Here is a 16,660-nt window from a genome sequence, read left to right as displayed (position 1 = left end):
GTTTTATTATTTAAAGAGAAATGTCGCCGCTCGTCACCTTCTTCTCTTTCCCTTTTTCTTCTTTTACGCATCAAGTTCTGAAACACAGCAGCCTAAGTAATTATGGTCGAGTCTCAACACAAAATACCACACCTTGATCATCGACTGATGCACAATGTTATTTTTTCTGTCGAATTCATATAAAAATCTAATGTCTACCACACGCAGGCACATGCCCTTGACACAAAATCATAGGCAACAAACTTCTGTGCTTAATTATGAAACGAGTTAGCCGACTATGATATTATTACTGTATTATTTGTCACACTTTTGGTTGCATAGATGTAACTACAGAAAATTCGGAAAAAGTTCTGCTTCGGGAGAAAAATAAAGGAAAAAGAAAAAAAAAAACTGAAGATGCACTGATCCGAGACTTCTTTTTGACTGACCCGAAACGAATTATACGCATTCGATAAGAAAAAAATTATATGCATTCGAAATTTGAAATAGGAGCATCTTGCTTTTTTCTTGATTGATGAATAGCAGTATCGAATGAATTATTTGGATTTAGTTCAGTAAGATTAAAAGTTAGTAATTCAAGTATAATTTGTGAATAATTTGAAATTATCTGAATTAAAGATCACAATTTCATAAGAAAGTAAACAAAAACCCAAAAAAAAATATTCACAAAGTATTTGCGAATAATTTGTAAAATTCAGAAAAAAAAGTTCGTAAAATTTATGAATTATTCAATCAAAATTCAGTCAGTTGAATAATTCGACGTTCGATTTGTCATTACCAGAAAAATGTTTAATTTACGAATAATTAGCAAATTAAACACAACAAATCTTGACTATGAATAGCAGCAGACTGGGTCAACGGAACCCGTTACAAAGGTTCAAATGCAGATTCTCGCGGTCATAGACAATCCTTAGTCCATCGATAAAAATAAGGCAAAAAACCAGAGAGATCTTTGGTAACATCTGATCGGTCGAATCTTAATCGGACGGACATAAATGGGAGGGTAGGAGTTATGACCGGGGTCCTGATCCCCTAAAGTGAGTCAAATTTTGTGTTTTTATTTAAACCGTCAGATCTCTTTTGGCACGAATATTAAGAGATATCGTGCATTATACCTCGGACAGGATTGGTCCGGATTCTGATCGGACGGTTCGGATCTAAAATCAAATTTTAAGTTACTTCAGAGCATCGGGACGACCAGATGAGGTTACAGAAATTTTGCGCTAGCCTTGGGCCTAAAATATAGCGTGCTTTGTTCAGAGTTCAGACGTGGAAGCGAAGGGAGCGAAGAAGGTAAGAGGTAAACCCTAATCCTATTAAAGCTATCGTCGCGGGTAGATTAGATCTGGTGTAAAATCTAGTGCGCTGTTGGATCCTGAGGGTAGGAACTGAGGTAAAGAGGAATTATTTGTATCTTCTTGGTTTCTATAGATTGAATTAAGCCTCTTTAGTATTTTTTAGATTTTAAAGCTTTCTTAGGGGTAGCAAAATCCCTAATGAGTATCTCTCTTTCCTGTTTAATTATTGTTCTTTCTTATCGATAGAAGAATGCGCGACTCTTGGATGAACATGGTGGGTTAAGGAGACGCCTAATTTACTTTTACTGATTTTTTGGCTAATTAATCATGATATATTAAAATGTCTATCCATTTAGCTGGTATATCATCAGCTAATATATAGGAAAGGAAGTCGTCACTGAATCGACACTAACTCTATATAGATTCAGACCGTATTAGTTTCCCTGGATTATTATCTTACCATGCCTCTTTTATTCATATATCCCAATTTTCTAACTTGATCAGGGATCAAATCTCAGAAGCCTCTGCTGTTTTTTGAGGTTGAGGGATTATGGAGATATGTGAATGCTCAGTTGTGATAAGGGTTGAAATGGATTGGCCTTGTAATCTGTGGGGTATTAGACCACTGTTTTTGGACCTGGTCCAAAATAATAAAAGAAAGAATGGAAAATATATGGTAAAAGAAAAGGGTGGGTGAAATGGTTCCATCTGAAAGCTTTTTATGTGGAGGATGGTTGTGAGTAGCATTGCAGTAATTTGGTGAGTAAAATAGTAGATTTAGTTGAAAGAACTGTATGCTGTAACAACAATAATGCATTGGTATACATGAAGTGCTAGTATGGTTCATTCTATTGTACAGTAGTTGATCATCTCTCTTGGTGTTGAATCAAATAGACTGTATTGCTGGTGCAATTTGGTATTTGTGTTATTGTGGAGGGATGATGCATGGTAGGAGTATGACTTATGGAGATGGTTTTGGGTGTGTGGCTTTGTTGTGGACAGGAAGTGAAGTGAAGTGAAGTGAGGTGGAGTTGCATAGGCTTTAGAGGTGGAGAAGATTTTTTGAAGGAGGCAAAGATGACTGATAGCAGCCGCAGCAGGAGCCGCAGCCGTAGCAGGAGCCGTGAGCGTAGCCGCAGTAGGAGCCGCAGCCATAGCCCCTCAAGAGGCCGCAGGATCAGGACGGAGCGGCCATCCTACCGTGAAGCTCCTGCTCCCTATAGGCGCAATGACCGCAATGATCGCAACGATCGCCGTGACTATAGGTACTTTTTTCTCATAAGACTCTGCTGCTATTCTCTTCTTAATGAGTATCTTGTGTTGTTAGAAGTCAAAAGGTGAAAAAAGGGACTGAATTTGTTTTTTGCACTTGTGCACTCTTAAGGGAATTGATTGGGATTATTTTAAAGGTCACTTCACTTCAGTTAGAATCCGTGTTTGGTGACTAACCTCAATAGATAACCAAATTTTATTACGCTGTTAATAATTTCATCCAAGAAAACCTTCCTGTCTGCTACTGCTGTCTTCGTGTCTCCCTCTTTGATTCTTCCTCTACTTCTTTGTTCGAGTAGACTAAAGAAAGGGATTTAGAGCAGAAAGGGTGCGAGCGGCCTTCCTTCTGCTTCGTCCCTATTTGTACTACATTGCTAATTAAGTCTCACCTTGTCAAACCTCTTTCTCTCTCTCCCTCTCTTCACCATGAGAGGACAAGCTCCGACATTGGTCTGTCTCTATGTTTTAAAATGATCTATTAAACTGTGTGTACATACCAATGATTTATTTCTTGTATTTTTAGTCGCATATTATTGATATATGATTTTGTTGAGAATGTAGAAACAAAATATGCAGCTGGTTCAAGGCTCTTTTAAATTTTTTTATCCTATATGCTTAGAAAAAAATATTATCAAGCTTGGGTTGGTATATTCCGATGAACAATATAACACTATGACATGATTAGTGACTATCGTTTTGGTAAATGATATATGTTTTGTAACCAACAAACTTATTATGAAAAATATTAGTTCCATTTATGAATGAGAAAAATATATATGAGATGTTATTCTTTGTTAGAATGTACATTAATAATTTGTTTTTAATCATCCGAATGATATTCATATCTGTATTCGTATTCGTATCCGTCCGATATCTGTATCGTATCAGAGACTATCTGTATCCGAAAATCAACAAACTTATTATGAAAAATATTAGTTCCATTTATGAATGAGAAAAATATATATGAGATGTTATTCTTTGTTAGAATGTACATTAATAATTTGTTTTTAATCATCCAAATGATATTCATATCTGTATTCGTATTCGTATCCGTCCGATATCCGTATCGTATCAGAGACTATCTGTATCCGAAAATTATAATGGATAAGGATACGGTTTGATCATTATCCGGTCGGTATCCTACCGTTTACACCCCTAATGCAACTGACAAGCATTCCTATGACATGACTAACTTTGGAAGCGCCTGGGCTGCTGCTCTGACAACTGCCTGGTCGCCATTTTCATAGATAATTCCACTCTTTTATTTGAGTAGCGATTTTATTTATTTATTGTGCTTGAATCTTATTTGTTTTTTTAATTGGGAAGGTTTGTAAATTTTTGGACTAAATTCTTATTTCTCCCTCCTTTCTTTTTAGTTGGGTTTGATCTTGATTGGAACGAGAGAATGGGATGACTGGAAACTTGTTTCTTCCAATTTCCTTTTCCTTCTTATTATGATAGTTGGATACTTTTTATCGTTATCCATGGGATCAGGGATTAGAATGATTAAGGGGGGTACTCGTTTCACAATTTAATTGGAATAGAAATTGTGCTAACTCTCCATTCTTTCTAATTGTGGAAAACTAGAAGCTTCTTTTTCATGTTATCAGTCTAAAAGAAATTGAGAAACAGGCAAGGATTTGGCAGGGAACATTCTATTTTTTTTTCCAACTTCACGATTATTGTAGAACAAACCCAAGTCTCATTTTTCTTTCCAATTGGGTATGTTTGTGTTCCCTCTTTTATCCAGATTGTTTACTTTAAATTTTCTTGGAGTACGCTCTCTGAATCTCACTATGGTCTGCTTGGAGGGAGCAGGAGATAATAGATAAAGGTGAAGTGATTCGTTATCCAAAATGGATTGTAGTATGCTCTCTGAATCTCTCTATTGGATACATAACTATTGACAGAGTGGTCAAATTCGGATACAGATCAAAGTTCAGTGATGAAAAACGAATTTCGAGTGCAGCTCAGTGACTGCCAAAAATTTATCCAATTTATTTCATCTACCTTGTCTATTGAAATCACTATTTGTCCTTCCATTATTTTAGTTTGGAATGCAGGCATCTATGCCCATAATAATATTTAAATTTGGGTCACACCTTTTCTTCAAATGTAAAGAGGAATATATTTGTTCATTGCCTCCTTTTCCTTTTCAAGTTTTCATCCTTGGAGTCTAGTTTTCCCCACCTATCCTGTGATCCAGAGTATTGAATAGAGAGCGAGGAGATGCTCCAAAGGGGACCCTTCTCTCACCTTATCCAGGCCCCCACTTTTCCCCACTTTTGAGGGCTCTTCTCTTCTATGAATATTTACCGGAGAAGGTTACATGCTCTTATCCTGCCCTGCCCCGATTTATTGAGTCCCTGACTGGGTAGATGTATATATTACACTTGGTTGCACCTACCTGTGATCACTTTAATTGTCCTATTTTTTCTTAATTTGGTAATGTGCTATTCTTTGCATTTAATTAAAACGTCAACTTCAGTGTTCTTTCAAATGGTCTCAAATTATTCAATGCCTCCATTTGTTTTATGTCTTGTGATGAGCAAATTTTCACATTCTCTGTCATGTTTTCAGGAGGCCTGAGCTGTGTAGGAACTGCAAGCGCCCTGGGCATTTTGCTAGAGAATGCCCAACTGTTGCTCTTTGCAACAACTGTGGACTCCCTGGGTAAGAACTACAATTCTCAACTTTATCTCAAGTTCATAGATAAGCATTGTGCATTTCGTAGTCTTTAAGTCAGGTTCTCTGTTTCATTTCGGTGCCTTGTGCTGTTTGCTTGTTTTTTTGGGAAATGTGACAGGCACATTGCAGCGGAGTGCAGCATGAAAACCCTGTGCTTCAACTGCAAAGAACCCGGGCACACAGCCAGCACCTGCCCGAACGAGGGCATCTGCCACAAGTGCGGGCGGGCAGGCCACTTGGCCCGTGACTGCCGCATCCCTCCTCCCTTTCCAGGTGACACCCCCCGCCTCTGCACCAATTGCTACAAGGTGGGCCACACTCTGAACGAGTGCACCAATGAGAAGGCATGCAAGAACTGCCGCAAAACAGGCCACCTTGTGCGGGACTGCCCTAACGATCCCGTATGTAACCTTTGCAATCTGGGCGGCCATGTGGCCCGCAACTGCCCAAAATCCGATTCACTTAATGAGAGGGACATGGGTGGTGGTGGGTACAGGGGGCAGACCGGCTACAACCGGGACAGGGATATTGTTTGCCGGGCTTGCCACCAGGTGGGTCACATGGCAAGGGACTGCATGGGTGCTTTCATGATCTGTCACAACTGTGGTGGTAGGGGCCACTTTGCTTATGAGTGTCCTTCAGGGAGGCTCTTTGACCGTGGCCCACCCCGTAGGTACTGAGTGGGTGGTTTTGTTGGTTCTGTTGTGATGTTTTATATGGCCATGCATGTGTTGCTATCGGAGCCTTATATTTATTTGGTTGCTTCTTAAGCGAGACAGGTCAGATATCTTTTGTTAGTGTCTTGTGAAGAATGGGTATGTTGAGAGGTTGTTATGTACTTTGTTATTTACGGCTTTATGCTGGATGGGATTGTTGTTCATTATTTTGCTAGCAGCATTGAGTTTTTCGTTCAGTTGTTTTTCTTTGAGATTGGTTGCTTGCGGCAGGACCTTGCAATTATTATTTGTGATGATAGGTTCTGAGAAATTTGGATTTCACTGTCGGAGAAACTTTCTACTCTCTCACTTCATAGAAGTTTTTAGTTCCATGGTGCAAATTCAGATCTTGTTTTAAGTTAACAATTAGTCATGGTGCATTGTCTATGTATTAACCACCGCCACCAGCTCCAAATAAAAAGTAAGCAAATTAAAAACGGGAAAAAAAGTACAGTGTGATTTCCATGCCGGGGTGCCGTCTCTGCCTAAATTTTTTGCTGCAACTATAATAGTGTGCCTTGTATTGTTTCAGGCTTTCAGCAGCAACAATTTGAAACACATATTGAACTTTGGTAATAGTTATGGCCTTGTGGGGCTTAAGTTACCGAAAAATAGGTTTACGCCACACCATAGGTGGGTGCTACTTGGACATTGTAATGATTCGTTGCCTTCTTAAAACGCTGGTAGATACTTCACTATTTAAAAAGAAAGAAAAAGCTAAGAGTGTTACAATTTCTCAACATGCCTTCTACAGTTTCGGATGCAAACTGTTACTGAGTAATAGTTATTTCCGCATCAAAAAAAAAAAAAAATGAAATGAAAGAAGCTATTGTTGGTCAATGCGCGGCCCCACACGCACCATGTTCGCAGGATCAAAATCTGCTGTTATTCTTGTGCGTGAATAGTGTTCCTGCTATCCATGTTTTACCAAATTCAGTCATTGAATTATTTCCAGATGCGTGCACAGAAAAGTTTTGACAAAACTTGCTTTGAGATTCGTTCCCGAAAAAAATTGAACGGTTGGATTCGGAAAAGCAAGGATAGCAGGATTACTGTTTACGGAAATATAATAGCAGTGGATTTCATTCCCATGTTCGCATCCGTGCACCTCACATGATCACATCAGTACCCACGCCTACACATCTCAATATTGCAAGTGTTTACAAGTGTGTTATTAAAATGTTTAAAAATTGTACTGTTAAATGTATAAAATTTATCTTGTTACGTGTTGTATTTAATATGTAAATGTTTAAGCATGCATAGTACAGTGTTTAAATTTGCATAATTAAATGTTTATAGTTTGCGTCATGGTAGTTATAATTAATATCATATTCAGAAGTTGCATTGTCATGTATATACATACAATAGAAGATGTTAATATTTTTTTTTGTCAGAGTATTTTAATCAAATATCATATACAAATGTTCAATCCAGTATGTCATGCGTTTCCAGAGTAATTAATATCATATTCCTGGGTGTTTTTTTTATTATTATTTTAGAAAATTCATATAAGAACTGTATTAGTAAAAAAAAAAGATGCGGACAGGATTAGTTAATAAGTGAAGTAAAGAAAGACGTGGAAAATTTTATGCCAAAAAGAAAGAGTATCCCAGCTAGGTAACACTATATAAACATGGTAGAAAAATCTCATCAAGGCATACAGAATTGCAACAATTACACTTTATGAGATTTATAAAATTGTTTCAACAACATTCCATTTTTTTTTTAAATTTTCACAGAGGCTACGAAGTCGTGAGTTGAAATCAAACTCTCAATTTTTTAGTAACCAGTCCTAAAACTTTTTCTTCTAACTAACTGTGCTACTGCCCTGTCTCTTGTTTCAACAGCATTCACTCAATGACACTGAAAGTTGTTGTCCTGATGAGGCTGATTACATGCTCTTTACATGGCCACGTCTGTGGTACTGTGGGTTACTGTGAACTCTCTATTTCCTTGGTTTGCTTTTGGCGCCTTTTCATTGCTGATATGTTTTTGTGTGTTTTGGCATGATGCATAATCCAATTTGTCGTCACCGAAAATTGATTTATTTCTTTTGATGAAAACTAAAAACAAGCGACCAGACTAATTATTACAGACCAATTAATTGATCTACTGACACGAATAATTAATAAAGAAAGCAGACAAATAGAAATTTCCAAAATAGACATAGTTATTCCCTAGAGGTGAACAAATAGACATTCAGAAAAGCAAAAATTGAACCGATCAAACAGAAGCCTCAAACATTTCCATTTCATTTTCTTAGTATAAGAAATATGCAAATGTTAATTTTTTTTAAGTCAGGAAATTTTGCTTCTCACTAATTTTTTTTTTTTTTTTTTTTTTTTTTTTAAATAAAGACCGGAAAACAAGTTTTACTTCAACAGTTATTCCATCCAATTCCAGACAAAGTACTCAACAAAAATTGCTAACAAACAAACGCACACTTTAAAAGATAAAGAATTCAGGTTTCAATTATATTCCTCCTATTTTGAGCCTGGCATCTTATAGATCTAGTAGCATGACCCCAAAGACTCAAAAACAAGTACATGGATGATGGATCCACCTTAAAGTGGGACCCGTATGAGTTATGACCCATATGGCCATATGGGCAATACGCTAGCCTGTACATGAGCACATTTGTATATATTTTATCATTTATAATATATCAATAGAGAAAAGTACAAGTGGGTTGCACCTGGATTTGCATCCAAATTGTAGTTTTCTTTCAAAGATGTGCTGGTTGGTTCAACAAAGATGCAATACAGGTTAGATTATGTTTCGGTATTCACCCCAAGGCAAACCTAACCAAAGCCTCGGTACCATTCATTCCGCAAGCACGCCGTGCTTTATTGTTAACTCACTTTAATTTTACAAATTTAATACAGAGCTCCAAAGACCAAAACAAGCAATAGCTTAAGACCTACCATGTACTTTGTATATACAATTGAAGCTGCACCCTTTTTCACATGCACCAAAATAAAAATTAAAAACATAATTTAAGAAACCTACATTTTTGTTCCCTGATGAATTTCAGACTTAAAACCAAAACCCCGTTTTGCCTTAACACCACAAAAATTAGTCAACCAACAAATACTAAATATAAAAGCAACTAGTTAATCTAAAAAAATCTGTACAAAAAGAATACAGAGAACTATTGGACCAGCCAGATAAACTACATAATCATATATTAAGCAAACCTCCATTTTCTTTTTTCTTCTTCTTCTTCTTCGCTTCAGGATTGATACAAATCCCAATCAAAAGTTGGATTCGAGAACACCTCGTAATCCGTGGGCCCATCTACAAAGCTATCAACCGATTGCATTCCCTCTAGAAGGGAGGCCTGAAACTGGTCACTTCGTGAAGGGAGCAACTTGAAAAATAACAGTAACCCTAGTGTGAATATTGCCTCTAGCTTAGTTGGATCACCTTGCACGGAGAAATAGAGCAACATGGCTGTCAAGAAACACACCACACAAAATTGCATGATGCACAGAACACGATCCATTAACTTCCCGTCATTACCTGCTGGGAATCCACGGACCCGATAGACAAACAAGAAGTTGTACTTGTCTACCAAATATCGGTACCCAAAATACACTGCCCCCACCGGTACCACTAGTGGCGCAAAGAGTGAGTATATCATGGTCAGCGCAAATATGGTAAGGTCAAAGGCATAATATTGAGCAAAGTCAAAATTTTGCTTTGGCATGTGGAAGCTTCGGCTTGTTGGATACACTGCTAGGTCAAGTGCCGACCCCTCTATCCCATTCGGGCTATCAGGTTGTACCAAAGGTGTCCTTAAACTACTCCCTTCACCATTACTGCTCTGTTCTAATGGGTAATCCTCATTTTCCTCTGGTACCAGCTGTATCATGTCATTCTTCTTGAACTTCTTGAACATATTCTTTATCCACGGGACTGGTGCAAGTAGATCAAAGGAAATACCCAAAAAGGTGCATGTTATTAGAAATGCAAGGGAAGAAAGAGAAGACCTAGAAAGAAAAGATGGGCTCAGATACTCTTCTATTCTCTTGCAATCCTTTCCATCTAAATAGCATTGCCCCATGCGAAGCAATGCGCTCTCCAGAGACGATTCCACCAGTGCCCTTAGTAGAATTAAATTTACCAGAAAGAAGCACACCATTTTCAGCAATGCAGCTCTCTGTTCTCCTGACATGGTGAGATGGCACTCAAACTTCGAAAAATATGAGAGAAACGATGGTATTATCACGTACATGCTAATAAATATAAGCACGTTTGGCAAGAACTGGATGAGAACGGTCCAGAACCAACTGGATGTCTCCAGCCAGTCCAACCACGACTTGGCCTGATCCATTGCCTCGGCATCTATTATCCTAGCTGCATTCTGCATGCCACTAATAATAGCTAAAGGTGAACTGAAAAACAAAAGCATGAGAATCAAGCATGTATTAACTGCCACCCGGCGTAGTATCAGAGAAAATTTGTTAATGCCGAGGTGATTCCAGTAGATGTCAGTTGCAGGAGGTGCCCGTTCAACTTTCCACCCACTCCGTCCCAGCTGGAGCTCCATGACTGGAAAGAACTGCCCTACCGGCCTCTCCTTCCTTTTATCTGTTCTGAAATCTCTCACTGCCTTATTGGCAGCATACACATCTTTAAACACCACAAATGCTACACCCGCACCTGGTGCACGTCCATCCCTGTAGTCTGCAAGTCTGCTCCCTAAAACCAGCTTCCTTGTATGCAACCTCCTCATCCGATCCTCGTCAGAAAGACCGATTTTCTGTGCCAGAAAAGCCCACAGTTCCTTGGCTTTCTTCCAGATTTCATGCTTTATTTGCATGGTACTTCCCCCATTTAATTCATCGAACACATTGCCATCATTCATCTGGGCTTCTAACTGAGAAATCTGATTGGTTACCTTAGTCCACTCAGTTGTTAAATACTCCAAGCTGCATAAGTCAAATGGCACAATGACCCGGTACACCTTACCAGGATACCTATGTTGGAAGTATTCTTCTAACGGGCTCTTATCACTAGCAAGAGACTTAGGAATTCCTTGAATCATGATCGTGAAAACCGCAATCGAACCAGAGTGTGGATGGTTCGGGTTCCCTTGCCCGTCTCTGAAGCGAGTTACCCGTAAATCATCCTCCAGCTTTGAAATTCCAAAATGCGCAATGCCCGCAATCACGGCAGCTAGGAGGAGATGAACCCACAAAAGCGGGGACGATTTGGGGATATGAGAAATTGTGGTCTCCGTAAATTGATCAGATACCACGTTTGATCCAGCGAGGAGGTTCAAAGGCAAGGCTGCTACCAGCGCAACAACAGAGGTGAGAATCAAAACTAGAAAAGCTGACCTTTCGAATAGGAGGAATTGCGCCGCGTCAGCGCCACAGTGGAGCGCGATCTGGCTGGACGTGGCGTGGTACACCGAGAGGAGCTTGGTAAGTAAGGCTGAGGCGCCAGGAAAGCGGCGGTGGTCAAAACGAAGCTTGACTAAGAGGAAGAGAAGGAGACAAGAGATAGCGCCGATTGCGGAGATATTTAGCAAATACTGCATGCTCCCGTACCATGCTAACGGATCCTCGCCCGAATCGGGCGGAGAGGCGGTGGCTGACATGGAGGGGAGGTGAAAGGAGTAAGTAATTAAGGGGCTGGTAATAGGTTCATTGAATACACAGGGAAGGGAAGGGAAGGGAAGGGAATCTAAAATTGGAGTTTTTGTTGCGGTGAAGTTAGCGTGAAGAAAGGGTGGAATATTGAGGCTCTTTCGGGAAAGGAGACGAGATGAGATAAATAAAAGGTTTTTTTGGGAACAGAGATGCGGATCCAGATGCCAATTTGAGGATGTCACAAAGTGGACCCGTTGTAATTCGGATCCAACATAGAAGCGAAATTGAATTCGCATCCTCTGAGAAATCTCATATTTTGCGTGACTTTTCGGAAAATTTCAACCGTTCAATGACTTTCTGCACGAATATCAAAGCTCGAATAATACTAGCCCCCGCGCTATCCCCGACTAGGCACCGGACACGTCGGTCACGCAAAAAATGAGATATCTCAGAGGATACGCACTCAGCGAAATCAGGGTCCACTTTATGCTAAGAACAAAATTTATCGAATAAAGCTAGGGTGTGATGTGCTCGCTAAAAGAGTTTGGTAAGCACAACTCTAAAAGTATATCAGATCGACTTTAAATATCAAATTCAAACTGCTGAAATTCATGTACTTCATGAGTGATGCATGTACATGCAAAATTTTGAAAGTTTCAAATTTATTTGCCACAAAGTCAAGTGATCAAAACAATGATAAAAAATGAATATATAAAACAACTTATAAATTAACTTATAAAATGTTCATTCCTTTGACTGCTTGACCTTGTAGCAAATAAACTCGAAACTTTCAAAATTTTGCGTGTACATGCATCACTCATGAATTACATGAATTTTTGCAGTTTGGATTCAATATTTGAAGTCGATCCGATATACTTTTTAAGTTGTGCGCACCAAACCCTCTTGATGAGCATATCATACCCTAGCTTTACTCAACTTTAACTATGGATTGGGTTAATAATTTACCAGCGATATCTATATATTCATTGTTATTATTATTTGTTTTATTTTTTTGGTTTCTTCATTGTTATTATTTTTATTGAAATTGCTTAATCAGGAACAGAGGCTTGATTTTAATATGAAGAGGGTTCTAATGCTTCCATTTTTTGTCTTTATTATTCTTTTATTTTTTAAAACAGTAATAGTTCAAAATCTAAAACATAAACATCAAAATAAACTGTTAGATGTGATCTATGTTATTTTCTCTATACCCTCATGAAAAATTATCACATTTTGATTTTGTTTTTAATGTAAATCAATAAGTTGAAATATCGACATCTATAAATTATCCATATTAGTACATTTTTACAAGCTCTTGATAACAACTAAAACAAAATTGAAATGCAATAATTTTTAATACGTAGATAGAAATGATGTAGATTATATCCAACAGTTTTATTTTGACTTTTAAGTTTTAAAATTTGAGTTTAAAAGGTTTTAAAAATGGAGGCATAATGGAGGGACAAAAAATAAAGACATTTGAACCCTCCTCTTTTAATATATGAAGTCAATATATACATAAAAATTTTAAAGATTTAAAAGAAATTTATTTACAAAATTATACACATAATTTTTTTTTATTTATAGAACTCAATTTTTATTCTCTAAAAGAAGTATGGAGTCAAATTTAGCACACATATATAAAGGGTTTTATCTTTAATATTATAACCTACAGTATAAATAAAATAATTTTTATAATAAATGAGAGTAACTTGACCTTATTTGATAAAAGTAAATTCACCCCTATTTAATAATGTCAAGGTATAGTTTATTTAAATAAATTTTAATTAAAAAGTTAGAAAAATCGGATTCGAAGTTAATATATCGATACTTGAGTAGAACTGAGGTACCTTATTCATCAACAACAAGTTCTTTGATCAAGTAAAAAAAAAACTTCTTTGATGAACTAAATTTCAAAATCCATCGCAATGACTTCATACAACGAATTTAAATGTTGAAACCGAGCTACTTCATGAGTGATGTGTTTACACAAATTTATAAATTATCGACTTAATTTAGTATAAATTCTAGCAGTAAAAAAAAAGTTTATTCTAAAGCATTTATTTTTTAACCTCTTGAATATATATTTAATTAATTTGAAAATTTTAAATTTGACATGTAACTGAATCACTTCTGAAGAAAATCAATTTCAACGGTTTGAATTCGTCATTTGAAATCTATCTAATATATTTTAAAGTTAAGCTCGCAAAGAGCTTGGTGAGCTTAAAAACACCGTAGTTTTACTCTTGATCCTTTTATTGTTTTTCTTATTGATTTTGCTTAATAATATTAAGATTCAGTTTATTTATAAATTTTGATTGAATGCTAAATTAGAAGAAAAAGAATAATAGCAAAAGGGCAAAAATCAAAATTTAATAACGAAAGCGTCTTGAATTAATTCCGAGTGAATCAAACAATATGTGTATTTTATTATTTAGTTTTCCAGTATTATGATTAATTTATATTTTCATAATTTTATCAAAAATCGGTTAGGTTTAATTGTAGCAATGATGGTGGCAATCATAATGGACAGAAATAATAAACATTTAAAAATGATTAATACACGAATATTAAAGCGGATAAGACGATTCTGGAATCCATCAAATCTAAAGTAAATCCGATAGACATTGAACCTGCTCCACGGTAAGCCTGTTTTTTCAGGTCGGCTATGTTTGGATGTACTGAGAATAGCGAAAATAGCGTTGTTCCGATCCATTCAAACATACTCAATTGCTATTCAGAACAGCGAGAATAGCGCTGTTCCGCTATTCCTACAAAAAAGTCAAAATAGCAATTGGTGCTCTCTCAAATGTTCAATCCCTCCATCGCTATTCAAAATATTCAATCCAAACAATATTTTCGCTATTCCGAATAGCACCACATCAACACTTTCTCACACTCTTCAAAAAATCACTATTTTCATCTACCATTCTAGCTATTCTAGAGTGTATCCAAACGTACGGATTTGAAATTTAAGTTAGACGCTTTTAATTGTCATTATTTATAGAATTAATTGGAGGTTGTTTATTACTAGTATTTAATAGAATGTCCTCTGAATCCAGCATTTTTTTTTAACTTCTGTAGTCATTTTCTTTTTCCTTAAACTCAATTTATGGATGTCCATCATAGATTTCTGTTGAGAAATCAGCTCAAAAGTGTAATTTAAAAAATTTCAAATAGGGAAAAAAGTAAATCGGCAGTATCTAAATTGGAGTAGAACTAGGGTGCTCTTAAGCTTATTAAAGTTTTGGTGAGCTTAACTCTAAAACTCATCAAATCGATTTCAAATGACGAATCCGAACCGTTGAAACCCGCCTACCTTACATGTGATGCATCTACATGTGAAATTTTTAAACATTCGAATTAATTTAGTATAAAGTCAAGCGGTCAAAAAACATTCAAGAAATGAATGCACTAAAATTAATTTATTAACCTTCTAATTTTGACCGCTTGACTTCATACTAAATTAATTCGAATATTTAAAAATTTCACATGTAGATGCATCACACGTAAGATAGACGGGTTTCAACGATTCGGATTCGTCATTTAAAATCGATTTGATGAGTTTTAGAGTTAAGCTCACCAAAACTTTGGTAAGCTTAAGAGCACCCTAGTTCTACTCTCTAAATTGTGCATTTTGAATTTAAATGATTAATATTTGTTTTATAAAGCTGTATATATTTTGATTGGACGGTTCGAATTGTCTGCACAAAATGTGAACTGAACAGATAAATCATACTTTTATTCGTATAATTATCAGTATAACCATATTATTTGTGTCTAAATATAAATTATACGTATTCTTGTCAGTGTCACAAAACGTTATAATTTTATTTTTTATTTATATTTTAAAATTTGAAACTCAATTTTCAAATCCGATGCATTGATCTTCTTTATGGTAATGAGAGATGAGTCGATGTAAATCTTATATTATTTTTAGAATTATTTTATATTATATCAAATGATTAAAATGAGCACAATAAAATTAATCTACCATTGTTATAGTAAAATTTCTTCATTTGTTGGCCACCTTATCTAATGTAAAATATGCTCCAAATATATATATATATAGAGAGACTAATATGCTTTCAGTAGCATATGGGCCGAAGTGCTACCGGTTCAAATTTTAAATTTCAAAATCTAAAAAGTCGATCTGAACCGTTAGATGTGATATCTATATTGAAATGTACTTGGAAACCAAATTTTACATTTTTCTGAATTTTTTTTACTATTTATTAAGCCACTTTGAAAATCATTGATCCAACAGTGGCTTCTGATTTTACTGTTTTGTTAAGCCACCGTTGGATTAGCAATTTTCAAAGTGACTTAATAAATAGTAAAAAAATTCAGAAAAATATAAAATTTGGTCTCCAAGCACATTTCAATATAGAGATCACATCTAACGGTTCATATCGACTTTTTGGATTTTGAAATTTTAAATTTGGACCGGTAGCACTTCAGCCCATATGCTACCGAAAGCATATTAGTCATTCTCTCTCTCTTTCTATATATATATACTAGTATCATACCCGTGCGTTGCAACGGGGACATATTATAAGAAACAAATATATCAATGAAAATAATAATTATCTAAAAATTAAAACACATGTTAATAGAAAATTTATATGATTATGTATTTTTAATTAACATTAATCGTGATCTCTGATAATAATTTGATGATTCTTTATTTTTAAATACCAATGATATCAAATAATAGCTCGATTCGAATCTAATATCAAATATCATACAACAATTCAATATCAACATATAATATGATATCAAAAAACATAAATAAAAAGTGTTATCGTTTGTATGTATAGGATATACACACACACACACACATATTATAAGAAAAATATATATTCACACACACGTTCCAATTTATATTCTTCTTTGTTTCCAATTTAGAATACACACACACACATACACACATTGATATATTATATATTGAAAATATATTCTAAATTGCCCACACCAATATGTATAGAAACAAAGAAAGAAAAATATGGAAATTAAAAAAAATGATTTCCATTGTGATTCGTATAGAAATAAAGAAGTAAGAAAACAATAAATAAGAAAATTGAAG

The 16,660-nt window shown here is 35.9% G+C and overlaps 2 protein-coding genes across 7 annotated transcripts; one reads left to right on the top strand and one right to left on the bottom strand.

Moving 5' to 3' along the window:
- The first annotated feature begins 1,152 nt into the window (after positions 1 to 1,152).
- On the top strand, positions 1,153 to 6,171 carry LOC144551518 (uncharacterized). Of its 6 annotated transcripts, none has more exons than XM_078299497.1 (4): positions 1,153 to 1,300; positions 1,803 to 2,563; positions 5,148 to 5,243; positions 5,377 to 6,171. In XM_078299497.1, exons 2-4 carry the CDS (start codon positions 2,376 to 2,378, stop codon positions 5,936 to 5,938), a joined length of 846 nt encoding a protein of 281 aa, XP_078155623.1. In that variant the 5' UTR covers positions 1,153 to 1,300; positions 1,803 to 2,375; the 3' UTR covers positions 5,939 to 6,171. The 6 variants fall into 6 exon arrangements, with proteins under 6 accessions (XP_078155623.1, XP_078155627.1, XP_078155625.1 ...); XM_078299501.1 differs by having other exon boundaries at positions 1,156 to 1,300; positions 5,151 to 5,243; XM_078299499.1 differs by having other exon boundaries at positions 1,226 to 1,293.
- A 2,897-nt stretch (positions 6,172 to 9,068) lies between these two features.
- LOC144551524 (early-responsive to dehydration stress protein (ERD4)) lies at positions 9,069 to 11,746 on the bottom strand. The gene has a single exon (XM_078299514.1). It carries the CDS (start codon positions 11,580 to 11,582, stop codon positions 9,207 to 9,209), a length of 2,376 nt encoding a protein of 791 aa, XP_078155640.1. The 5' UTR covers positions 11,583 to 11,746; the 3' UTR covers positions 9,069 to 9,206.
- Between the last annotated feature and the right edge of the window lie 4,914 nt (positions 11,747 to 16,660).

The sequence above is a fragment of the Carex rostrata genome, chromosome 3 (assembly GCF_964058835.1).
Source record: "Carex rostrata chromosome 3, lpCarRost1.2, whole genome shotgun sequence".
NCBI classification, from domain to species: Eukaryota; Viridiplantae; Streptophyta; class Magnoliopsida; order Poales; family Cyperaceae; genus Carex; species Carex rostrata.
The sequence above is the reverse complement of the archived record's forward strand: the minus strand, read 5'-3'. Positions and strand labels throughout refer to the sequence as shown.

Coding starts and splice junctions, on each gene's coding strand:
- LOC144551518 (XM_078299497.1), top strand. CDS start 2,376: ATGACTGATAGCAGCCGCAGCAGGAGCCGCAGCCGTAGCAGGAGCCGT. Junction 2,564..5,147: donor AACGATCGCCGTGACTATAG/GTACTTTTTTCT, acceptor CTGTCATGTTTT/CAGGAGGCCTGAGCTGTGTA. Junction 5,244..5,376: donor AACAACTGTGGACTCCCTGG/GTAAGAACTACA, acceptor GAAATGTGACAG/GCACATTGCAGCGGAGTGCA.
- LOC144551524 (XM_078299514.1), bottom strand. CDS start 11,582: ATGTCAGCCACCGCCTCTCCGCCCGATTCGGGCGAGGATCCGTTAGCA.